Source organism: Lineus longissimus, chromosome 15, assembly GCF_910592395.1.
Source record: "Lineus longissimus chromosome 15, tnLinLong1.2, whole genome shotgun sequence".
NCBI lineage: Eukaryota > Metazoa > Nemertea > Pilidiophora > Heteronemertea > Lineidae > Lineus > Lineus longissimus.
In genome coordinates, this window is record NC_088322.1 from 471,761 (window position 1) to 498,324 (window position 26,564).

The following is a 26,564-nucleotide window of genomic DNA, read 5'->3' on the forward strand; positions in this document are numbered from 1 at the left end:
AGTTGCCCTCAAGGTGCTCTGCTTGCGCTCTTTTGACATATGCCTGATTTCCCCAATACTATAATATGTTGAAGGAGCAATGGAAGCGAGTAGTGTCAGTTGTGATAAGCAAAAATCACGTATCACGTACAACAAATATGAATTAACAATATGACAAAAAAAGCAAAATATGGCTTTAAGGAGTGTTACTTGATTCCGGTGGAAGAGTTTAACCTCAGATGTAGATCGAACACATCCAATGGATACCAAAAGTCGACGACAGGAGATATTCTAACGGACCGAAGGTATGCAAAGCTCCCAGTTGATCTGAAAATGAAACTCTTTGATCAACAGAAAGGATTATCTAGAAACCCCTGGCACAGCAACAATCAGATGATGGAAAGAGAAGATACTGCTGATTTACTGAAAAAGCTACCGGACATTCCATTTCTTAGACAAATATTGGAAGAATATGTTAGCCATCATAAGCAGCACATTCATTGGAATCCGTTCACGTATGAACAAAACATCAACGGACGGAGCTTTTCCGATTCGAACATTATAAGGAACTTTCATTTTCTGCTAAAACCAGAGGTCTTTCAATTCAAAGCACCAAAAGGGGCTACAGAACTAAAGGACGCACTCTTGGAGATTGGTGTTCCAAGTGCATGGATAGCCTACAAATCCCCAGTTCCAGGAGCTAGTTATCTTCCTCGGACTAAACATAGAGTTGAATATGTAGACGCCTCATCAGGTCATAAAAGAAAGCATAGTTTGCATCAGAGCAAGCATTTACTTATACCAGATCAAAAAAGTGGTTCTGATAATGAGGAGGAAACCTTATCTGAAGGAGGCAAGGATGAAAATGAGAACTTAAGTACAGAAGGCGATTTCATCCCATTTGAGCCTGACAAACCCAAAAAAGCAAAGTTTGGAAGTCTGAAAATAAAATCCCCGCGTAATCTAATGGCCTTACCGACTCTCTCTCCGCATAGTAATGATGAAAATAAACATAAGCGCGAAGGTGATAAAAGCACATCGCTACCAAAGTCGAGCTTAACAGTAGGTGCCGCAGGAAAGAGTCCACTGGTTGAAAAAAAGTGGTCAGGCGGTGACTCACCAACCGAACAATTGGATAGTGCCTCATTTTTCAACGAATCTGCGAGGAAACAACAAAATAAATCGGCCCCAAGGCGTTCTGATCAGAATAGAGTGAAACCAAATTGGCTGAGATAAAACTTGAAAGTATTTTTCCCGATTCAAAACATTCATTTTGCCTTGTGATGAAATTGAATGACAACGTTTTCATCCACACAATGACGTTGGGCGATCATTGCAAAAGAGTTGAGTTTGGGTTCATATCGTGAATATGGCGACTGGAAGGCGTATACCCTATGTGGCTAATTTAGATGCGTACAGAGCACATTATGGTCGTGGACTAAATGTATTTCAAGGTGACCCGATTCATAGACAAACAGGGCAGGGTTTAGGCGGAATTCTCTCTTCTCTATTCAAATCAGCAATACCGGTTCTAAAAAGCACTGTCCTTCCCGTTGTCAAGGAGACAGCGATCAAAAGCGGAAAAAACATTGTTAAAAACGGGAATAAACGTCCTCTCAGATACCATTAGCGGGGAGGACATCAATGGAAGCAAGTAGTGTCAGTTGTGATAAGCAAACATCCTTGTTGTTACTACTGAACCCATTCATCTTTCAGCCAAAGCCAGGCTTCTTATCAGAGTTGGAATCGGAATGAGCTGAGATCCCTCCTGACCAGCTCGGATGTCTCTCTTCTTTGGCAAGGTGACAAGTAATGGTTGACCCTTATCCTGAATGTTCTTTTGATGATTCTTTGCAAAGAAATCCATGTACGACAAGTCTTTGTTGCGAATGTCGATTCTGGATTCTGGCTCCATTCGATATCATCAACCCGGTAGGTTTTGTAATTGTACTTGATAAGGACGATTTCTCCGACAATATGTCTGATGCAAATTATCTGTTATTACTCTTTGAGTTCATTCCCTACTAGGTTAGTCTGTGTTCAAGTTCAGCATCGGTCTACGGCACAGTGCCTCAGACTTCCTGGTTGACGTATAAGATGACTTCTTCAATTAAAGATGTTATTCGTTTGCTCCATACTGCTGAAGGCCTTTGAAGTCGATACGATTCAAAGGTCTTCGTTAGTAGAGACGGTAAGAGAACTCCCTTCACATGTCAACATTGGAGAGGGATAGTTACGCACTGTCGCAGAAGTCCGAGGCATATGTCAAGGAGCTGATGGTCGGAAGTTAAATGTTGGCGCGAATACCATTCGCGAGGCGGATTTGGTTTCTCTGGAACCAGATGGTTTATTGACTGACGAGATAATGAATGGATTCCTTTGGATTCTGATGAGGGAGTGCAATGTGAAGACATCCAGGACTGTAAATATGCTACCTCCCTGTCTGGCTGCGAGGTGGGAAAAGGGAAACATGACCTGGCTATTGAGAAAGGTGATTTAATTTTATTTAGTGGCATTTTATTGTCTGCACATTGCTTGAAAATAGTCTGTAGCTTGCTTGCTTGCTTTAGAGCAGCTCCAGACAGTGGTCAAATCAGCGCTATACAGATCATGTGTAGCTAGCTGCTGAGCCATTTTAGCTGAAGAGAAAGGAAATGGCTCCAGAGCGGTGGGGGTCTACTGCTCATTTCTGTATACAGCTCTAGAGGTTATGGACAATTCAAAATTGAGCTGGAAACAACAAGCATGCCAGTTTTGATTATATTATCAAAATGGATTCATGAAATATTGCATTCTGAAGGGTCAGAATAATATAGCACATGATTGATTTTATCCCTGCTACAAGATTATCATCATCTTTTTGCAGTTTCGCCTTGAAGAGTTCACTTGGATTTTGTTGCCGATCTGCACTAACTCTCATTGGTTATTGATGGTGGTTAATCTGTCTGAAAGTACCATTGGATTTGTCAATTTAATTGACTGGCCAGAAGAACGTGTCGCCATATATCGTCAGAGTTGGGCGTAAGTATCCTGTGAACTACATGTAGGTTTGTCCATGTTTGTACTGTACGGCCTCTTCTTAGGCTGGTGTCCATGCTTCAATCTGGGCGCTTAACCCTTTCACGACGCATCCCGTCGTACATACGGGATAAAATACCATCGATTCTGACGCATCCCGTCGCACATACGGGATGACTTAAAATTGATTTAAAAACAATCCTGCGTAGTTTAGTTGAATTCCGTGTGGTGCAGCACCGTCTCGAATATGTTTCCCGTGCTTCTAGTGTATTCACCACATGTTGTGTACATATCGTCTGCAGCTATGGCACGAGGCAACAAGCGTGCACGTTTCGATTTGAACGAAGCATTAGCTTTCGTTTTGGACAGTCAGGATGATTCTGGAGATGAAGATTTGGACTTAGGTGAATCGTTAGTGTATCAAGAAGCTGGAAACGATAGTTCAGGTGTAGATTATGACTCTGATGACGAGTTAGACCTTGAAAATACCGGCTCAGGGTCATTTTTGAGGTCAGACAATGGTACTATGCATGCACATGCTGAACTGTCAGACTATGAGTCCAGTGACAATAATGATGATGCTAATCAGGCTGTTGTTGGGCCTATGCCTGCTCCAATACAGGCCCCAACTATCGCCCCAGTTACTGCTGGTCCAAGTGTGACTGTAGGGACTCCTCCTACATTTGCCCCCCCCCCCCTGTTTAAGGACATGGACAACTACGCCAAGGGCGTGCTCGTACTCGTGGTGGTGGTGCCCGCGCCCATACTCGTGGAGGAACTCTTGGTAGAGGGATTGCTGCTCGTCCACGTCCCCCTAGTCCTGTTTTCATGGCCATGGATGTGTCCAGTGATGATGACATGATATTAGGGCACCATGGTGACTCTGATCCATCTGATTATGATGATGGCTCCGACTACCAGCCTTCCGGTGATGATGAAAGTGACAATTCTCAGGGACATGCTGCCCCACCCACCCCCCCCTCCAGCCCAGCCTCTTCAAGCTCAAGCCCAACCTATTCAAGCTCAGGCTCAAGGACCTGCACCACTTCCTGCCCCACCTCCAGCCCAGCCTCTTCAAGCTCAAGCCCAACCTATTCAAGCTCAGGCTCAAGGACCTGTACCACTTCCTGCCCCACCTCAGGTTGCTGCTGTTGCTGGGGGTGCAGGTAACCAGGCAAATGTACAAGGCAGAGGTCGTGGGCGTGGGCGTGGGCGTGGTGGGGCTAGAAGACAACGTGAACCAGAGTGGCAATGGGTCCTTGCTAATAATGATTTTCAACCTACAGTTGTCCCAATGGCTGCCCGAGAGAGGATAAAGGTTAGAATGGGTAATGGTCCAGGTGTCATGGATTTTTTTCATCTTTACATTAGCAACGAGATGATAGATATCATGGTGGAGGAGACTAATCGTTGTGCTGATCAGTTCGAGGAGAAGTATCGGGATGACATTCGAAATGGTGTGAAAGCTTTTGATTGGACCCCAGTGGGTGTGAATGATATGAAAACTTTCCTGGGTGTAATTCTCCTGATGGGAATTCACCACCAACCAGAAATTAGCATGTACTGGAGTCGTGACGAATTATTCAATTGTCCAATTTTCAGTGCAACTATGCCAAGGGATCGATTCAAGGCCATCTTACGATTTTTGCACTTCAATGACAATACGCACTACAACCAAGATGATCCAGACAGGGATAGACTCTATAAGATTTGTAGATTGATTGACTGTTTGAAGGCAAATTGTCAACAAGCATTCGAGCCAGGCAAAAATATTTGTGTTGATGAATCTCTCCTGTTGTTCAAAGGACGCTTGGCCTTCAAACAATATATCAAGACAAAGAGATCTCGGTTTGGGGTCAAGTTTTATGAGCTCTGTACGAGTAATGGTATCTTGCTAGACTTTGAAATCTACTGTGGTATCAGATTGCCAGAAATCCAGGGTTTGTCAACTACAGAAACCATAGTTGCCACTCTGATAGAACCACATTTGAATGCTGGGCGGTGCATCTTCCTAGACAATTACTATACTTCACCCAATCTTGCAGCCTGGCTTCTAGCTAGGGGAACCTATGTCATCGGAACTGTCAAATCAAACAGGAAAAACTTTCCTAAGGCCTTGGCTACTGACAGAATTGAGAAGGGACAATCAATATTCTACAGATGTAATGATGAACATGTCTTGGCAGTAAAGTTCCGTGCTCTAAAAGACAAGTCAACAGGCAAGCCTAAGATTGTACACTTGTTGAGCACTGCAACAGCTGCTGATACTGGTCCCACTGGAAAGAAGGACAGAGCAGGGAATGATGTGATCAAACCGACATGCGTCCTGCAGTATAACCAGCAGATGGGAGGTGTCGACATGATGGACCAACAACTACATGGATTTCACACGTGCAGAAAATCGTACAAATGGTACAAGAAGGTTGCCTTCCACATGATAATGCAAGGCTGCCTCAGTGCAAACAAGTTGTACAATCTTCAGCAAGGAAAAAAAACTCCTTTTCTGAACTATTTGCATGATGTTGTAGCCATGTTACTGAGATCAAGTCCCAAGCTGAACAAACTTGTCATTCGGGAGGAGACCGTGCACCGACTTACCGGACGTCATTTTCCTGTCCTCAGAGGATTTGTACCCAGTGGAAAGCGGAGGAAAACAAAGAACTGTAAAGTTTGCTATGCTAGGGGCCTAAGACGACCATCTGGCAAACCATTGGAAACAGTGATGGTGTGCAAAAATTGTCCATCACACCCGGGACTACACGTGGACAGGGACTGCTTTGAAGCTTACCATACTGAAGTTGACTATTCTGGACACCCCCTAATAGACAATGATGACTATTAGGTGAGTAGTTTTGCATTCAAATGACAGGAAAGACTCACAGCTTTCATATAAAGTTGACTTTATTGAAATACATTAGGAATTGACAGAGTTAGAACAGTTTGAAGGGAAAAAAATGAGTCTGCGGCAGCCCGGCCGGCGGCCATCTTGGTCACGTGACCTCAATAGAGGTCCCACCCCCCCCCAAAATTTTTTTTTACCAACCCTCATCTGTATTTTGTCAACTCCTTTTGGTTTCATGACATTATTTGGAATAATGTTTGAGATATCTAGGTTTGAAATTATGAGTCAATTCAGGCTAAAAATGTTTCACTCAAACACCAGTGAAAAGCCCAGGTATGACCATCTTGGAAGCTCCCCTAATAGTCAATAATGACTATTAGGTATGTATATTTCCACTCAAATCAAAGAAGAGACACATACCTATCATATTAAATTGATTTTATTGAAATACAATGGGAATTGACAGAGTTAGAGCAGTTTGAGGGGAAAAAATGAGTCTGCGGCAGCCCAGCCGGCGGCCATCTTGGTCACGTGACCTCAACAGAGGTCCCACCCCCCCAAAAAAATTTTTTTTCAGAACCCTCATCCCTTTTCTGTCAACTCCTTTTGGTTTCATGATATTCTATAGTGTAATTTTTGAGAAATCCTGGTTTGAAATTTTTAGCCAATTTAGGCTAAAAAGGCTTCAGTCTGGGGCCAGGGTAAGGCCCAGTCTGGAAAGGGTTAACTGTGACATGTATTATGGGCGGTTATTTCCGCATTAAATTATATCCTAAAACGCGTCTTTATAACTGGCGACTCGTGTGTGTGTGTAGAGCAACCCGTGCGTACAGAGCAAAACGCGCGTATCTAACTCGCGACCCCTACAAAGAACATAACGCGAATGTATAACTACTGTCGCATAAACGTGCCGTCGGATAACTAGTGTCGGATAACTAGTGTCGGATAAGTGCTGTCGGATAACTGCTGTCGCATATAAGGTTCCTCAGCCTCCCGCATCGCGGCGCTAGTTATTCTTACTTTTGTTCTAAGCGACGTAATCCCGAGTTTGAGACAGAAGAGAAAAATGGCTACTAATCAAGATCCACATGTGCTCCATGAGCCGCGATGCGGGAGGCTGAGGAACCTTATATGCGACAGCAGTTATCCGACAGCACTTATCCGACACTAGTTATCCGACACTAGTTATCCGACGGCACGTTTATGCGACAGTAGTTATACATTCGCGTTATGTTCTTTGTAGGGGTCACGAGTTAGATACGCGCGTTTTGCTCTGTACGCACGGGTTGCTCTACACACACACACGAGTCGCCAGTTATAAAGACGCGTTTTAGGACATCATTTAATGCGGAAATAACCGCCCATAATGTATGGTCTGTAGTATGGCGGTCCGAAGCGGTCATAATAGAATAATATAAGTTTAACTATAATTATTTTGAGTTAAACTCTAATTAATTTGGGTATAACTGCTCGCAGATGAACTTCCCGCCAAAAGTCAGTTATACTTGTAATGTTCGGGTTTCTCCGGAAATCGTCTCATGTTCTAACCAATCAGAGCCTAGATCACAAATAATAATTCTTATCTCTGATCACATGCCAATTTTCTGTGACAAGGGAGAGTGTTGTACACTTTTGGGATGTTACACATGAACTGCAACAAATATACAACCAAATAAGCCAGTGGAAATACTTGTCACCTGCGAGGGAACATCAAGAAAAGGTTTTCTGCAGGCAGGTTGAACATTTGCATGCATTTTACCGTGAAAACTGGGGAAGCGGCCGCGGGGCAAGATGGCGGAAATTATTTTCGCAATTCACGTATTGTACACTGACATGACTGACATACGTTGTATAGGCCTACATGCACATGATGCATGCATGTACACTGTCACCCACGTAGTCGCCACTATGCACGTGTCATAACTCTCTGGCTCTGTTTCTCTGACTGTGTCTGAGCAGAGCTATATCAGTATATGGTAACTAAGCCAGGCCTGCCCCCATCAATCATTATCATTCCAATCGGCATGATCGGCATCGACCTGAGAGCGTATACCTACTATTAAGAGCAAGGCAAGGCTCAGCCTCAGCCCCCCCCCCCCCCCCCCCCCCCGCTCATGTGCATGCCCCCTGCACCTCGCACCAAAGCCCTGCCTTTTCTGAGACGTCATCAGAGAGCAGTGCACTGGGGTGTCGAGGAATTCAAGAAAAGAGTGCCCCAGGCCCGGCCAATTATGAGCTCTTGACGTAGGCAATAGACTCTTTCGTAGATGATCAGCAGAGCCACTTTTACTACAGCAAAAGCATTACAGGCATAGGCTAACTCGGAAAAAGTCAAAATAAACTTCCCTTCAAACTTGGTACATGTGATTGGACACCAATATAAAAACGAAATAGGCATTTGGATTGTGAAAAAATGGATGCAAATGTGACTTTTTCCCGTTTTTCTGTAACCGAACAATAGAAAGATTAAATCTTTAATCCTACTTGTATTGTTCAGGACACTCTCCACGCATGCGAGGAGTGTGGTCAGGGCCTTCTACGAAAGAGTCTATTTGGCAGGGGGGTGCACTGGGTGCACGTGCAACCTTCGCTGAGCCAGATGAGCCCTTCCGCTACTTTCGAACAGCTTCGGAGCTCTTCGTGGAATCTATGCTGATTTTCTAAATTTTAGTTCCACCACCCCAAGATGTGCACCTCCCCATGTATGCCATGCCCTAACCAGCCTATGCCTTGATTATTGATAACGTTTCCAATTTTCGTTGAGTTTAACCTTGGCTTGGCTTAGGGGTGGTCCATAATTTTCAACATTTTCACAAGCACAAAACGTACGGGGAGGGAGGGGGTCAAAACACCAATGTACACTTTAAGAAATTCATGGGTGATACGATTATTCACAGCCGACCCAGCAATGAATATGAACAATATCTTCTTTATATTATTTTGAAAACAATGTTGACGGGCAATGACTGACCAAGTTGGAAACACAACTAGAACCCCCTTATTTTGGGATGTGGGTCATTCGGCCATGAACATTTTTCATTCGGGATTGTACACTTTGGGGGGGAGGGGGTTGCTCAAAAGAGTACGTTTTGTGCACTTGAAAATGTTGAAAATTATGGACCACCCCATAACTCATTCATGGCTGAGTGAGAATCGACACAAAAGGCGTTCTTCATGATGGTTTTTCATGTATTTCTTTTACAGGTCAGATGTTTTCTCGGTTTAATGAACATGTATCAGAGCTGTTGACCAGCAACACTGCCGCAGCCACTTCCTCCGTCTCTTCCTCTGTTGTTGGGGAGGCAAGTAATACTGTAGCGAAATTCCTCTGTTGATATTTACGTTGTGCACGTGCTTCAAGCGCATGGCTCATTTGAATATTTATGTGACCTGTGACCTCATCTTTTGGATCTTTGCCATGGTCATAGATTTGCGAAACTTCCGAACAGTGTCAATATTTGCATTTTTACGTACAGAAAACGTGAGTATTTTAATAGAAACTTATAGGTTTGTGTCTTTTCACCGGTAAGAATATGTGTGTGTATGATTTTTGTCCCTTTGTACAAATTTCATTGTGTTTTTACGGGTTTAACATTTGACAGTTCGCACCGCTGTTTATGGAAATGAGGTAGAGTGTTCATTCTGTCTTTTGACTAAATTCGGGTCAAAATTGTAGGGGTTTGAGTACTTCTTAGTTATTTTCACCCTTGGGGTTAAATTCTTATCATATTCAGATATTGTTTCTGGTCTGGTTTAATTTAATGAATACGGTTTCCCAATTTATATGAGGTTTGTTTCTGGTTCACGATCTTCAATGTTGACATTTCGTCGATGTAAATTCAGCGCATTGATCCTCGCGCTGTGGGAGAAGTTTAAAATAGTTCTTGGTGTAATCTGAATATATTTCATTAGGTTGACGAAGTGTTTAGATACTTATTGTAATGTCAGTTTGTGACCTGGGGTGAGAATTTCGAGGGTTTTTGATAGATGATACAAGTATTTTGGGCGTGAAAGAGTAGGCTCTCTTTCTGTGTTACATTCAGTGTGTAAGTGTACATTTTTACGTGACGTCACCAAGGTAGTGCGGTTTTAGCGTCGGCGGGGTATTTAAACTGGTTGATGACGTCGCGCGGGGAGTCTGGAACAGAGGTCCGACTCGGTACGTTTCGGTGAGAGCGCGTTGTGCGGTGTTTGGGTTTATTTAAATCGGGAACAGAGTTTGAGGGAGTTTTGAGAAGATTCTTTGGATTTACCGAGTCGTTTTAGCAGAAATCGAATAGAATTGCCTTTGGTATTTGTACCATTTTGTAAATGAATTTGTATATAATGAATGATGAATCTTGTCTAAATAATTGAGATGAAATATGAAATATTAATTACCAAGATATTTTAGTCCCTTGTTCTTATTCACGTGGTTTAGTTTAGTGTTTTGTGTTCTTTTAACGAACCCCAACTCTCTCGCCTCTATATAGAAACTGGTGAGATTTTATTAATTCCCTTAAGACGGGTGGTGGCAGCAAAAACTCTAAAAGGCCATCCAGTGACAGTCGCGACGCCCTCTACGGAATTAGCGAAAGTTACAACTGGTGGCAGCGGTGGGATAATTTTGTAATATCAAACCCAAAGAGCAATTCAATCAATGAAAATAAGAGACGCATCATTTGAAATTGAAGTAAAAATGAGTGAACCTATTGAGACTTCAACGGACACAATTTTGTTGGTGATTATTATGACTGAACTTTAGAGTTTGGAAGTAGTACCGGTTCACTGAGTTTACTGTTTAGATTTAGTCGTGTGCGACTAAAATCATCAAAGTAGCCGTAGATAAAGGTTTAGGCCTTAGATTCGTTTAGTGTGAAGCATATCAGACTAATTAGTAATGTCAGACTCTGATCACGAGGTGATTATTATGAACGAGGGAAGAAATGGGCGAGGTGATGGTAATGATACGTCCACCACAGAGGATGAGTCCTCAAGGGATAATTCGCCTAATTTTCGCTTGGCTGGTGGAGACCAGGCCAGAGCCCCACACGCACGAGTGCGTCGTACTAAGCGGGAAGTAGTTCCTCAATGTTATAATGGGTCTACCAGTTGGGTTGATTTCATGGCACATTTTGAGATGGTTTCGGATCTGAAAGGATGGGATGATGAAGATAAGGCTCAAGGCATGGGGGTGTGTCTCCGCGGGCCGGCCTTACAAGTAATGGCAGATCTCCCCAGGCGGGACCGTACAAATTTCAAGAAACTCTCCAGGGCTTTGGAGAAACGCTTTGGCCCAGCCAATCGAACCGAGCTATACACCGCTGAACTTCGTAATAGAAGACGCCACAAAAATGAAAGTTTACATGAATTGGGGCAGGATATAAGACGTCTCTGCTCTTTAGCATATCCAGGTCTAGGCCTACAGTGGACTGAGCGTATGGCCCGGCAACATTTTGTTGACGCTATAGATGATTCTGACGTGAGAGTCAGACTTTTTCAGGCAGCTCCGGACACGCTTGAACAAGCCATTACGGTGGCTTTAGAAATGGAAAATTTCCAAAAGATTGAGTCGCGTAGAAATAACGGTGGTCTACCAAGACCTAAAGGGGTCTGTAAAATGGTGAGGGCTGAGGACCTTGATGAAACGTCATCAAGTGGAAATGTTGAGACATTACCTAGATCTTTGAAAGCCACAACTACTAGAGATGACCGTCAGAAATTTCAAAACAATGACAAGAGTCAGGGCGCAATCAAACATGTAAGTGCTAGTAGTAAAAAAGGAGGAGACCAGGAGAAATTTGAGTCTAGACTTAAGGGCCTAGAAGAGGGTTTGGCATCAGTGAGTGGCAATATAACAAACCTGACGAAACTCCTTGGATCATTTCAAATAGGTGCGCAACCTGGTTACGCTGGCAATGAGGCTGGTGACAACATGCGTAGGCCTAAGAAACCGTTGAAGGACATCCAGTGCTGGACATGTAATGAATTTGGTCATTTTAGCAGCCGTTGTCCACATAGTCAAAATGAGGCGCAGGGAGGAAGAGACAATACGGCAAGGAATAATTGGCGCGATAACGGTAACTATAGGACCGATCAGGGAAACGGGAATCAACTGGGAAAGGGGGGCGCTTCTCAGTTGTAAAGGAGACGGAAGCCTCACATCATAAGACTGACGTCGTCAATGGTACACCTATTAAAGTCAATATTGGGAAAAACAACTCGGGGTTGTATGTGCCAAGTAAAATTTGTGGAGAACATGTTGAATTTTTGATAGACACAGGATCATGTGTCACCATACTCTCCAGAGAGAAATTTCAGTCTATTAAAAAAGAAATGAGGCCAAGATTAGGTACAGAGGTGCCTGTCCTCGAAGGTGTCGAGGGGTCTGCTTTAAAAGTATTGGGACAAGGTGAAATGGTGATAGAATTGACAGACGATATATTGACCGAAGGGTCAGTTATCATTGCTGATGTCCCTGGAGATGGAATATCAGGCTTAGATTTTCTTGGACAGCTGGGTTGTACCATTGATGCGCGTAGAGGTGTCTTATGGTGTGGGAAGACTGAGGTGCTATGTCGAATTAATAGAGCGCCTAAGTTGAGATGTTGTAAAATATTTGCTACGTCTACTGTTACATTACCGGCAGGTCACCAAGTGTTGTTGAGTGGTGTCCCTGCTAAGCCACTAGAGCGCGCATCTGGTGGTTGGGCTGTGGCTGAACCTACAAGGAAGACGAGACTTCCAGAATTTTGTGTACTAGGGAAAACTTTGGTGGACTCAAGAAATGGGGAGTGCCCCATAAGGGTTGCTAATTTCGGGGATCAGGCCCAAATAGTAAGAAAGGGAACGTACTTAGGAGTATTGTGTCCCGTAGATTCATGCACTCAAATTGTAGAAAGAGAGGATGTGAAACCTCCTGCGAACAAAGCTGTTAATTTAGTAAAAGAATCGGAGAAGACCGATACCGGTATTTTAGAAATACCTGAGCACCTAAAGGAGCTCTATGAGAGATGTTCTAAGGATCTTGAAACTGATTATCAACGTAATGAATTGGCACGTTGTCTGAACGATTTTTCGGGGGCATTCGCCACTTCACCGACTGATCTGGGTAGGACTAAAATTGTCAAACATGATATAGACGTTGGTGATGCAAAACCAATTAGGGTACCTCCAAGGAGATTCCCTATAGAGAAACAAAAAGAAATTGACAAAGAAATAAAATCAATGCTAGAGAATGACATCATTGTGCCATGTCCTGATAGTCTGTGGGCAGCGGCCATTACGCTAGTAAAGAAGCGCGACGGGACAAATCGTTTCTGTGTGGACTATCGACTTGTCAATAAAAAGACTGTGGTTTCTGCTGTACCTATGGCTAATCAAGAAACTTTACTATCATCATTAGCTGGGGCCAAATACTTTTCAGCACTCGACGCGCAGGCGGGATTCTGGCAAGTAGAGCTTACAGAAAGGGCATCCAAAATTTCTTGTTTCCGAGATAGGACCAATGTTTACTCCTTCAAAGTTATGCCATTCGGTATGGTGAATAGTCCGATGACCTTCACCTATATGATGAACAAAATGATGTCAAATTTGTTATTTGAAGTCTGCTTGGTATATCTTGATGATGTGATCACCTGGGGACGAGATTTTGATGAGGCAACAAAGAATTTGAGAACTGTGCTAGGACGATTCGAACAGGCCAATGTAAAGTTGAAACCTAAGAAATGTAATCTCCTTCAACTTAGTGTACATTTTCTAGGACACGTTGTAAGCGAAAATGGAGTAGCATGTGATCCAGAAAAAGTTAGAGTTGTCAAAGAGTGGCCGAGGCCAAAGGATTTGACAGAGTTGCGTAGTTTCTTGGGGACACTAGCCTATTATCGCAATTACATACGAGGGTTCTCTACCATAGCTAGGCCGTTAAACAAATTAACGCAGAAAGATGAATTATGGGTATGAGGTGAAGAACAGGAAGTGGCATTTGACATTCTCAAAGGGTGCCTGATGTCTGCACCAATTCTTGGACACCCTAGAGAAGAAGGTGAATGGGTACTAGATACAGATGCTAGTCTATTTGGTATAGGAGGCGTCCTTAGCCAAATTCAGGATGGTCACGAGAGGGTTATTGCGTATGGTAGCCGGTCATTGTCTAAAACTGAACGTAACTATTGTACAACCAGGAGGGAGCTCCTAGCCGTAGTACATTTTGTGAAACATTTCAAACATTACTTGTACGGTAGATTTTTCACGATCAGAACTGATCATGCTAGTCTCACATGGCTTAAAAATTTCAAAGAACCAGAGGGTCAAGTGGCTAGGTGGTTGGAAGTGTTAGAAACCTACAACTATAAAATTGAACACCGAGCAGGCCGTCTTCATGGGAACGCTGACGGACTAAGTAGAATCCCGTGCACAAACTGTAAACAATGTGACAGAATGGGGTACGATGGGGACATTCTGGTTAATAGAGTTGTTGAGCTGACAGAAGTGACGGAGATTGACCACACGACTGATTTAAGTTGTGACGTCATGGCTTTGCCAACGGAGACGAAAAATGGTAAAGACCATTTCTCCCTGGATCAGTCATACATGTCACAACATGAGGTTAAGACTGAGAGACAAAGGTGTCAAAGTGACACTACTCTCACAAAAGATGTTGATGTTGATGACGTAGGTGACGTCATAGCTTTGCCAACGGAGACGAAAAATGGTAAAGACCATTTCTCCCTGGATCAGTCATGCATGTCACAACATGAGGTTAAGACTGAGAGACAAAAGTGTCAAAGTGACACTACTCTCCAAAAAGATGTTGATGTTGATGACGTAGGTGACGTCATGGCTTCTCCGAAGGTGATGAAGAGTGGTAAAGACCATTTCCCCTTGGATCAGTCATGCATGTCACTACACGAAGATGAGACTGAGAGACGCAGGTGTCAAAGTGACACGACTTTCTCAAAAGATATTGACAATAGTGACGTAGGTGACGTCATGGCTTCTCCGAAGGTGATGAAGAGTGGTAAAGACCATTTCCCCTTGGATCAGTCATGCATGTCACGATACGAAGATGAGACTGAGAGACGCAGGTGTCAAAGTGACACCGCTCTGTCAAAAGATATTGACAATAGTGACGTAGGTGACGTAATGGCTTTGCCAACGGAGACGAGAAACGGTAAAGACAGTTTCTCCCTGGATCAGTCATGCACATCATCTGAACTATGTAGTGACGTAGGGTGTCTGAGTGACACTACCAGATTGAAAGGAGACGCAGTTCACGAAATTGAGGCGAATAGTGTTAAAGAACACTCCTCCAGATCTTATCAGAAATGCAAAACAGTGCAATTTAGCCAAGATACTGACAAGTGGACCCCGACAATGTTAGCTCAGAAACAATCTGAAGACCAAGAGTTGACTTGGATCTAAATGCCAAAAAGAACTTAAATGAGAGGCCGGATTGGAAAAATGTTTCCAGTCAAAACGCTTTGTCTAAGGCATATTGGGCCAAATGGGAAAGGTTAAAGTTCCAAGCAGGTGTATTAGGATTAAACTGGGAATCTGTCGACGGGAAAACTTACGTTTGGAAAATGATTCCACCCAACGAATACCGCCGAGATATTTTCCGTGATCTGCATTCTTCTAAAACCGCAGGGCATTTCGGTGCAAAACGAGTTTTGCCTCTCGCACAACAAAGGTTTTGGTGGCCTGGTATGAGTAGGGATATTATCACTTGGGTTGAACAGTGTGATATTTGCGCTCAGAGAAAGAGACCGGGTAAGAAAAGACGTGCTGAATTGAAACAGTATCGGGTGGGAAACACATTAGAGCGGATTAGTACAGATGTTCTAGGACCTTTACCTCCTAGTAAGGGTGACGGTAACCGTTTTATCCTCTTAGTGACGGACAGCTGGACTAAGTGGGCTGAGGCCTATCCTATCCCTAATCAAGAAATGGAGACTATTGCAAATAAAATTGTTAGAGAGTTTTTGTGCAGATTCGGTTGTGCTAGACAACTTCACAGTGACCGAGGCGCGTCCTATGAGTCTAAGTTATTTCGGGCAGTCTGTGAAATGCTTGAAATAGAGAAAACTAGGACAAGTCCGATGCGACCTCAATCTAATTCACAATGCGAACGAATGAATCAGACCATAGAGGCTATTTTAGCAAAGACGATTAGGCGCTAAGAAGACTGGCAAGAGTGCCTTCCCTTTGCTATGATGGCTTATCGGGCAACCAGACATGACACGACTGGTCAAACGCCGAACAAAATGATGTTGGGAAGGGAGGTTGAGTTACCTCTAGACTTAGTGACAGGTTTTCCTATCGAAGACAATGCTGATCAAGTAAAGCCTATTGATTACGTAGAAACCCTGAGAGAAAATATTCATGTAGCTCATGAAATGGCGAGAAATGAAACTAAGAAAAATTCTGAGCGTCAGAAGCGATATTATGATAGACAAAGATTCGGATCCGCGTATTCTGTTGGTGATGTAGTCTGGGTATATAATCCTGCACGAAAGAAAGGGGTGTGTCCCAAACTTCAGTGTCACTGGAAAGGTCCGTTTCTCGTAGTAGGAAAGATTGACGACGTTGTGTACAGACTTCAGAAATCACCTCAAGCTAGTCCTATAGTCTGTCATTATGACCGTTTGAAGCCCTATAAGGGATGTGATTTCAAAGCTTGGCTCCCGAAGATAAATGAAATGGTGGAGGTTACTCCAGGAGAAGAGCCTCCAGGAGGAGACATCATTATAGGGAGGGGGGAGGTATCCAAGGATACTACTCCGGAAATCATTGAGGAAAATCAAGGGGTAGATACGGACGCTGGCGCGGTAGACGCCCGTGAAAATATTAAAGTAGGTCATGAATCTAGTTCAGAGTTGGATAAAGATACTGGAGAGAAATCTTCGATTGTCCATGAACAGGACACCGGTGTTGGCCGACGAAGCGGAAGGAACAAGAGTGTTCCTCAAAGATTTGGGGAATGGGTAGCTTCTGTCATGAGACCGGATGTTAAAATTGGACGGGTTTGCAATGTTTAAAATGTGTTCAAAGTTAATTGCAATTCCATTAACTGATGTGTGTATATATTTATTTATTTTAAGGATAAAGATGACGAAGTTCAAGTGTTTCGGATGTCAAAGAAAATTTGCGACAAGAGCGCAGCTGATGCAGCATAAAGACGAGGAACATCCTGAGTGGGGCAAACTATCTTGCCAGTATTGCCAGCAGAAGTTTCCGAAGACTCAACGTGTGGAGCTGAGGCTCCACGAGCAGCGACACCGAAGAGCTCAGACTCTGGCAAGAGATATGTCGGCAGAACCTACGGAGGAGCTCGCAAAATTCGAAGAGGAGTTTCGGTCGGGGAATACCCAGAAACTTACCGTTGTGGTAAGCGAGGAATTCGAAGATCCAGGCGATTTGATTTTGGAATCGTCCATGGCCAGTAATGTAGGTAAGGGGGATGAGTCCCGACCTGTGGAGAAGGAGTTCTCCTCGTGCGCACCAAAGACTACCCCTGCCGAGGCGTTAGGGAAAGCAAGCTGCCTCAGCGATAGCCATGAAGATGGCGATGGAGAGAAACTGCCTTTAGTACCGACTAGAGGGGACAAGCCGTCCAAGGAGTTTGAGAGACCTTACGTTCTACATCGAAACAGGACATGGAGTTACCCAGATGGAACGATTTGCAACGAACAGTGTACGTACGTTTTCAGAGACAATATTCATATGAGGGATGCTTGGACCCAAACGACTACGGAGGAATAGTGGAATTTCGAATATTGTTGAATTTGTATAGATTGTAATTATTTTAAGGTTTACCGAGAATACTTGAGGATATTTAACTGTAAGTTATATCTGATGACAGTCTAATTGTATATATATTTCATTGTTGAAGGGTTTTGAATTTTTTATATCTAGATAGTTGTAAAAAGGGTTTTCTCTAGGAGGAAATTTAATTGGTAAGTATATGTATAGACCTAGACCTAGGCTGGTGCGTTTTTATAGTGATTGTTACTGTTACTGTTGTAAATTATATATGCTAGTGAATTTCTTTTAAAGGTATTGGTCTACCTAGGTAAAAATTTGTGCTGTACCTGTATATACTGTATTTAGAATTTTCCAGTGTGAGTGACTCGTATTTTACGGTGTATGTTACAATGGGATAATCTGAGTTGATTGCCTCTGCAGTCACTGCGTCATGGTTACCATGGTTACGATATTCGGGGATGTGTAGGTGTCTTCGTGGAAACAGAAACATGTGGTTACATCACGTGACGTCTTGGGTGTTTTGAATGTATACTGTCCGGGACGTACAGTCTTAGTGGGGGGTAGTTGTAGCGAAATTCCTCTGTTTATATTTACGTTGTGCACGTGCTTCACGCGCATGGCTCATTTGAATATTTACGTGACTTGGACCTCATCTTTTGGATCTTTGCCATGGTCATAGATTTGCGAAACTTCCGAACAGTGCCAATATTTGCATTTTTACGTACAGAAAACGTAAGTATTTTAATAGAAACTTATAGGTTTGTGTCTTTTCACCGGTAAGAATATGTGTGTGTATGATTTTTGTCCCTTTGTACAAATTTCATTGTGTTTTTACGGGTTTAACATTTGACAGTTCGCACCGCTGTTTATGGAAATGAGGTAGAGTGTTCATTCTGTCTTTTGACTGAAATTCGGGTCAAAATTGTAGGGGTTTGAGTACTTCTTAGTTATTTTCACCCTTGGGGTTAAATTCTTATCATATTCAGATATTGTTTCTGGTCTGGTTTAATTTAATGAATACGGTTTCCCAATTTATATGAGGTTTGTTTCTGGTTCACGATCTTCAATGTTGACATTTCGTCGATGTAAATTCAGCGCATTGATCCTCGCGCTGTGTGAGAAGTTTAAAATAGTTCTTGGTGTAATCTGAATATATTTCATTAGGTTGACGAAGTGTTTAGATACTTATTGTAATGTCAGTTTGTGACCTGGGGTGAGAATTTCGAGGGTTTTTGATAGATGATACAAGTATTTTGGGCGTGAAAGAGTAGGCTCTCTTTCTGTGTTACATTCAGTGTGTAAGTGTACATTTTTACGTGACGTCACCAAGGTAGTGCGGTTTTAGCGTCGGCGGGGTATTTAAACTGGTTGATGACGTCGCGCGGGGAGTCTGGAACAGAGGTCCGACTCGGTACGTTTCGGTGAGAGCGCGTTGTGCGGTGTTTGGGTTTATTTAAATCGGGAACAGAGTTTGAGGGGGTTTTGAGAAGATTCTTTGGATTTACCGAGTCGTTTTAGCAGAAATCGAATAGAATTGCCTTTGGTATTTGTACCATTTTGTAAATGAATTTGTATATAATGAATGATGAATCTTGTCTAAATAATTGAGATGAAATATGAAATATTAATTACCAAGATATTTTAGTCCCTTGTTCTTATTCACGTGGTTTAGTTTAGTGTATTGTGTTCTTTTAACGAACCCCAACTCTCTCGCCTCTATATAGAAACTGGTGAGATTTTATTAATTCCCTTAATACGGGTGGTGGCAGCAAAAACTCTAAAAGGCCATCCAGTGACAGTCGCGACGCCCTCTACGGAATTAGCGAGAGTTACAACACTAATACATCTCAAGGACGAAGAGTGCAACAGGCCCCACATCTTGGGTTGTTGTTTGACGATCGAACCCGTTTAAGAGCTCAACCGAATGGAACAAACCCGCATGTTTCCAGGAAAAGACCAGGGCGGCCAACTTCCACAGTGTCATTTAAGTTGACTTGCCTTGAAGCTCCGTATGTAAGGACAACAACAACATTGAATATGAAGCTGTTGACTGAACTTGGATTTGGTGAGCTATATTCTTTTTATAAAAGATTCTGCTGAAGATAGCTCTGTAGTATGTAGTATGTCATGATGTTTGTACTGTCAAATGTGACTTTGGACTTTGATTGACAATAGAACAACTCTGTTAAATTGGAGTGAATTGTCCATGTTATTTCCAACTGGCTGCAATTTGTCGTGTGGTGCTTGTGGCATTTAATCCTTTAATGATTTATTCCACAATGACAATATGAACCTAGTGGGGCTATCTAATATGGATACATAGCTTGATCTGTTTCATTTTGTACTTTGCGTCGAAGTTTTCAGGGAAATTCAAATTATGAACTTTATTTCAGGGTATGCTCCCTCTTCGAGTAATGGGAAGAGAGGAAATAGTTTCCTAAAGACGCTCTCCCTGGAGGAGTTCTTTTCGGAAATTAGAACTATATTTCCAAAACTGGGTGCTGTTGAATTCGAATTGATGTACGCACGAAGTGATCGGCTGTTAAAGAAGTTATTTGGAAATACACTGATAGAGTTGAAGGATGCGACTGGGGTGAAAGGGAATGCAGTAAGACTGTACATTCGGCCACGGGTTAAAATAACCACAACTCCTGTAAGTTAGCTGAGATTCCATGCATTCTACTTAAGCATTTGATTTGACGTAAATTCCTATACATTTTTCTGCCTTCAGAACTTGTATTTCAATTGTCATTGAATGTAATTCAAAGTTAGGTGGCTGGCACGCAGTGACACAAGGAATTGGTAGACCACAGTCACAGTTATAATGCATGCAATTTGATATGCACACCATCACTCTAGCTATTTCACTTCTCAGGCTAATAGTACATGTATTAGGCTGAAGTTGTCATAACTTACATGTACAGACAACTATATAAAACTGTATTTTGGGGAAAAACTCCCTTTGCAATCTTTTGGCCACTTCTTGAGATTTTGAAATAAGTCGGCTTAGGACTAGGAGCCAATGAAGTCCAGTAGGCCTACATGTTTGCAAGCCAACTTCACTATCACCTTTTCATAATCATTCATTCCATCTTTCAGAATTCGATATTGTATGGCAGATCTACAGAATCGATGTTGGTGAGTTTAAAAGTATTTTTTCTTTGCTGTCAGATTTCATAAATTCACGAGTAGTTTTGGTCCTGATATCAGATGTCAGATGTGGATTTTGCCCTGTTTCCTCCTCTTCTATTGTTGTGTCTCACTCTCAGTTCATGTTTCATGAAAAACATGAATGAGATATCTCCATGTTCACTGCGTCGACCGCTACTTGGTGTGTAGGGTATTCAGGGCCAGTGATGTGAGCAGTGTAACCAAATATTACATTTTGAATCGTTAAAACCATTCCACAAATTTGAGCATGCCATCACATGTAATTGTAGTTTCTGTTCAGGATATGGTGGGTTCGTGTGCATAATTTAGATGCAGTAATACTTCTACATGCAATTCACCATATTGCACAATGCCAGTTAGTTTGCTTTTGGTGACATACATTGTAGGTCCTCTATAAAATAACTGCAATATGATTTATTTCTTTGTCATGAAAACTGCATTTGCCAAGGAAAATTGCATTTGCCTTTTTAGCCAAGGATGTTTTGTAACTGCTGGTGCATCTTTAAAACTTGAGTCTACTCTAATATCTCCGAAAAAGTATAAACTATTTAGATGTTTGTTCTGGTACATGTATACACAAGGGCAATTTTGGTACCCGATCAAGTCATAAATTTACTAGCGGCAAGACGAGAGCGTTATTTTGCTTCAAAATCAACCGATCTTTGTCAGCCCAAGGTGAGTATCGTAATAGCAAATAGTGATGATTGACAACTCTTCGTCACACAAGGAGTGTCACTGAATGGCAAAAATGATAACTTGAGTGCAACCTCTGCAGATTATACCGAGGCCTTAAATGTATTCACAGTTTGAATAGCTACCCTTTTTAAATTTCAGCTCATGACTCTGGAGTCACCCTAAATCTGGTGCTGGCATTTGTGACAGGGTTACGGCGGTTGCCACCGCAAGGACTTCAGGGGTACCTAAACGTTGAGTTTTATGACCAGGGACAAAAGGAGGAGCGGCTCCCAAAAGCATCGACGTGTATTAGTACCATCTGGCTGCCAAGGAATGCCGAATTGCCAGCATTAAAACGGATGCTGAGTTTTGCCATCAAGGAAGGGCTGGCGACTGGGTTTCATTTAATATAAGGCTGGTCATTTTCCTCTGTAACCGGGGTAAAATTAAGTTTTGTGTCAATGCGATCAAACCTACTTTTCTACGTAGAATAACCACCTTCGAGGTCATAAAATCCTATATGGTTCATGCAAGAAACATTCAAAATGTTCAACAAATGTTTGATGGGTGATCCAACTTGCATTGTAACGAGGTGTTTATGTGTAATCCAATTTGGTTTTAAGTTCGGTTCCTGAATTTCTTTTTGAGTTAGGAAATGGGTCCTTCTTATTATCAATTTGGGGGTATGTGTTGTCAATCATGGGAAGGGTTGATACTTGTGGAAATCACAAATAAAGTTTCGATGAATTCTTGAAAACTAAGGCAGTGGCGTAGCTAGGGGGGGGGGGGGGGGGGCAGCTGTGCTTTTATTACACATTATATTACTTTGAACTATTTGACTTATTTGGTTACTTGAATTGTTGATATGTATGAAATGTGCAATTATGGTGTAGAATCTCAGGAAATCTTTGTACATAGTATAAATTCACAAGCTCTTTCGTGTTTCAAAAACTGCCAATTATACAGGTGGCAGTATACTGAGAAATATTAGCAGCCATTGTATTTTTTCAAGTTTTGTGAAATTTTTATTTTGGAGACATTTATGATTTGGGTTCTTGAGCACAAACTACTGTGTCTTTTGTTGACATTTACTTTGCGACCAGTCATTAGGAAAGCAAAGATCAGTTTTGTAAATAATATTTGATTACTTATATTGTTGACATGACATGTATGTATGTATGTAATGTGCAATTAGAATCTCAGGAAATCTTTGTACGTAGTAATTCACAAGCTCTTTCACATTTCAAGAACTGCCAATTATACAGGTGGCAGTATACTGAGAAATATTAGCAGCCATTGTATTTTTTCAAGTTTTGTGAAATTTTTATTTTGGAGACATTTATGATTTGGGTTCTTGAGCACAAACTACTGTGTCTTTTGTTGACATTTACTTTGCGACCAGTCATTAGGAAAGCAAATATCAGTTTTGTAAATAATATTTGATTACTGATATTGTTGACATGACATGTATGTATGTAATGTGCAATTAGAATCTCAGGAAATCTTTGTACGTAGTAATTCACAAGCTTTTTCGCATTTCAAGAACTGCCAATTATACAGGTGGCAGTATACTGAGAAATATTAGCAAAAATTAAAAGATATGCAAAACTTTCTGAGTAGACAATCTTTGTTTATGATTTGGGCTCTTGAGCACAAACTACTGCGTTTTTATTGATATTCACTTTGCGACCAGTCATTAGGACTTCTATCAGTAGTTTGTGCTTCAGAACCCAACACAACACAGATAAACTTTGAGGAATAAACAATTACCACATCAGTGAAATCTCCACAGAAACGTTATCGCCGCACCGTCCCATACCATTTATTACGGCTGTATTGTATAATATCTATCTTTCCATGTAATATCTATTTTGCCATGTTATATCTATATTTTGCCACATCCTGTAAATAGAACTTGAGAAATACATTTTTTATTTTGTTGAATATTCTCTTACTTCATTACATGTACCAATGGGGTCTGTCTCAAGTGCCGTTTAACTTCCGAAATTGGTGGCAACCGAATTGCAGCAAGAATGGAAATAAAGGTTCTTGTTCTATGAACTAAATTACATTTTATAGGCAACTTGATCAGACAGTCACTTTTCATGTCAATACGCTCTTGTTAGATAACATCAATGGACAACATGACCATAACTTGGCTAATGCCATGTTGTCTGCAGTAATATTGAGAGATTATAGATAACAAGGTAGACATTTTCAAACAAGGAGGGATTCAACCTTGCTGGTGGTCAATGAGGAACTATCAGTTCCTAAACTGTACAGGCAGCGCCGATGCACAACTCTGGTTTTGACAATAGAGGCTTCATGATATTTACCCTGTTCCCTCAAACAAAAACACACTCGTTTGAAGACCTTAGTGGACATTAGAACCATGACTCTCCTAAAACCACTTTCAAAACGATGCATTTTGGCATAGCTATGGATGACAGTGAAGTGCACCCCAATTTTGTCACAGAACAAAGTCCTCGCATGAGATGATATAAAGGAAAAATAGGCACAACTCGGCAAAGACAGCCAAGTCGTGTTGAACGTACCATCAAGTTTGAAGACATCAATGGACAAAATCATTCTTAATATTTGGCTGACCTGACAAGCAAAGACAGAATATAAATTCTTTTGACATTGAAAATGTCTAGACAGAGGACAACATAATGGGTGCAACTTTGCAGATATGGTTGTGTTATTTTCAAGGGAACAAAACTTCGGGTGAGACGGTCAATTTCTGTAAAAGAGACCATCTCAGTTAAAGACATAAAAAGACAATATAGGACCAATAACTTGGCTGTGACCACTGGCGAAGACGGTTTTGACCTAATAACATGTTGCCAGATATCAAGGGAACAACACTTTTGGGTGAGACAGTCAATTTCTGTATATAAGAGACCATCTCGATTAAAGACATAAAAGGACAATAGGACCAATAACTTGGCTGTGACCACTGGCGAAGACGGTTTTGACCTAATAAGGTGTTGCAAGTTGTGTCGAGATGTGATATCAAGGGAACAACACTTTTGGGTGAGACAGTCAATTTCTGTATATAAGAGACCATCTCGATTAAAGACATAAAAGGACAATAGGACCAATAACTTGGCTGTGACCACTAGCGAGAGACGGTTTTGACCGAATAATGTCTTGGCTAATGATGACATTGTGGTACACCAGGTGTTGCCAGTTGTGTCGAGATGTGGCAACGCTTTGGCTGAGATAGTTGATTTCTGTATGAGAGACCATCTTAGACCATTATTTGGCAACATGTGTCCAAATGTTGCCAGATTCCAACCAATTAGAAATCAGCTTCAAGTCAGCTGATCTATCTGTACTCATGATGTGACTTTGACAAGATACCAGCCACCATATGGACTGGAGATTGAGAAGAGCTAATCAAGGTTTATTGGGAAGGTTGTCTCTCTGTTGATGGGACACCCAATTAAAAGTCAACATGAACAAGAATCTGAAGATGACAATGACATGCCCCATGTTTTTCCCTCAATGTTATCCATGGCCTTGTCCACACACTCTTTTCCTTCATCGTCTGATGCATCCTTCTCCCTAAAATAACTGTAAAAATGACCGGTGCAGCTCCCACAACAATTAATCTTTTTCTATTTGTTGGAGCCATATTTCTTCACAAAATATGCTTTCTCGCTCATTTTCTTGACACATCTAGCAACAAATGGACACACGTTTCCAAATGTATCCAAACTTGTTGCCTAGTGTACACAAGGCCTATGTTTTTGTGTCTGGTTGTGTAAACTTGTGTTGTGTCCAGTTGTTTCCGAAAATGTTGCCAGTGTACAAAAGCCTTTATGTTCATCACATCTTATTTGAAGACAGTAACGCGGCCATGAGCAAAGCCAGTAAGTAAGTTTGAGGGTAGTGCTACTGCTATTGCTTATGTCAGAATATCATTTTTAATTTTCAGTTCTGCCTGTGAAAGGACAGGATACCATTCATCCCGCATTAGCAATGGTCGTACTGGACCCCCGTCATATTGGATTACGGAAAGTCAACTGGAATATCTTTTTAATCTGGGTTTCGCTGTGCCTCGTATTGCCTCTATCCTGCACACATCAGTTTCAACTGTGCGTCGTAGACTAAGGTAAGTTTTGTCGTGTCAATTTTTGGTCTGTGAAAACCATGCTGATTCATCCAGACATTGATCCTGGTTTTTCCCTGGAATCGAATTTGGGCCCTGTTGCATGGTACTGGTAGCCCGCAGTGTTAACCACCAGGCTATGCGGCTACTTACATGTACTAACTTAAAAAGATAAGTACAGGTAGCCAGATAGTTCAAAATCTGAAAGACTATAGTAAAATTAGTACAGAAAAATCAAAATTCGTAAATGGATTTGAATTGCCAATCAAATGCTCTACCAATTGCAGGCATAATTTTCAAGCTGTTTCTCTATGCCACTTGTGACGTACAGTACTATTGCCATTTTGAATTTGATGAATGGATGTTTTTGTAAATGAATTGTTTGTACCAATAATATAATATTCATCCGGAAATTGGTGCAAAGTTTATGTATATTTTGTTTCCTGTGAAATGTGAATTAAAGAACATCTTTAAAATGTATTTTTCAGATCATTTAACTTGTCGTACAGGCGACGCCACACACAAATCGCAAATGATCAGATAGACGAAGCTGTCGGGGAAATCTGTTCCGCAAATAGACGCCTGGGTTACCGATTAGTACAAGCGCATCTTTTCACGAGAAACATTCAAGCGACGAGGCAGCGGGTGCGTGATTCAATGCTTCGCGTTGATCCGGCATCGGTTGGGCTTAGATGGTGCCAGACGATAAGAAGACGGACATATCGGGTAGCTGGTCCCAACTCTTTGTGGCACATTGATGGCAATCACAAATTGATAAGGTTCGTATAATACATGTATTCCAGAATGACTCTCAGGCTGTGCAGTAATAAAGAACTATTAATTGTAGAAAGAGAAAGTTTTATCTGTGTTTTTTGGGGTACTGGTATTCGGTATCTAACAGTAAGTTGCCATAAGAACACCAAAAATTGGCACTTTGACAGGTAGTTCCATTCATTTCATTTGTTGTTGTTTGAGTTTTTTTGAAATCGTAGATCAACTCATAATGAACCATGAAAG

General features: G+C 41.8%; 2 protein-coding genes across 2 annotated transcripts in view; one reads left to right on the forward strand and one right to left on the reverse strand.

The window, feature by feature from the left end:
- LOC135499960 (uncharacterized) overlaps positions 1 to 26,564 on the reverse strand; it is a 193,232-nt gene that overhangs the window by 76,679 nt on the left and 89,989 nt on the right. The window lies entirely within an intron of this gene.
- Positions 3,872 to 5,839, forward strand: LOC135499933 (piggyBac transposable element-derived protein 4-like). Its single transcript, XM_064790995.1, has one exon. The coding sequence runs from the start codon at positions 3,872 to 3,874 to the stop codon at positions 5,837 to 5,839; it is 1,968 nt and encodes a 655-aa protein (XP_064647065.1).

Coding starts and splice junctions, on each gene's coding strand:
- LOC135499933 (XM_064790995.1), top strand. CDS start 3,872: ATGGTGACTCTGATCCATCTGATTATGATGATGGCTCCGACTACCAGC.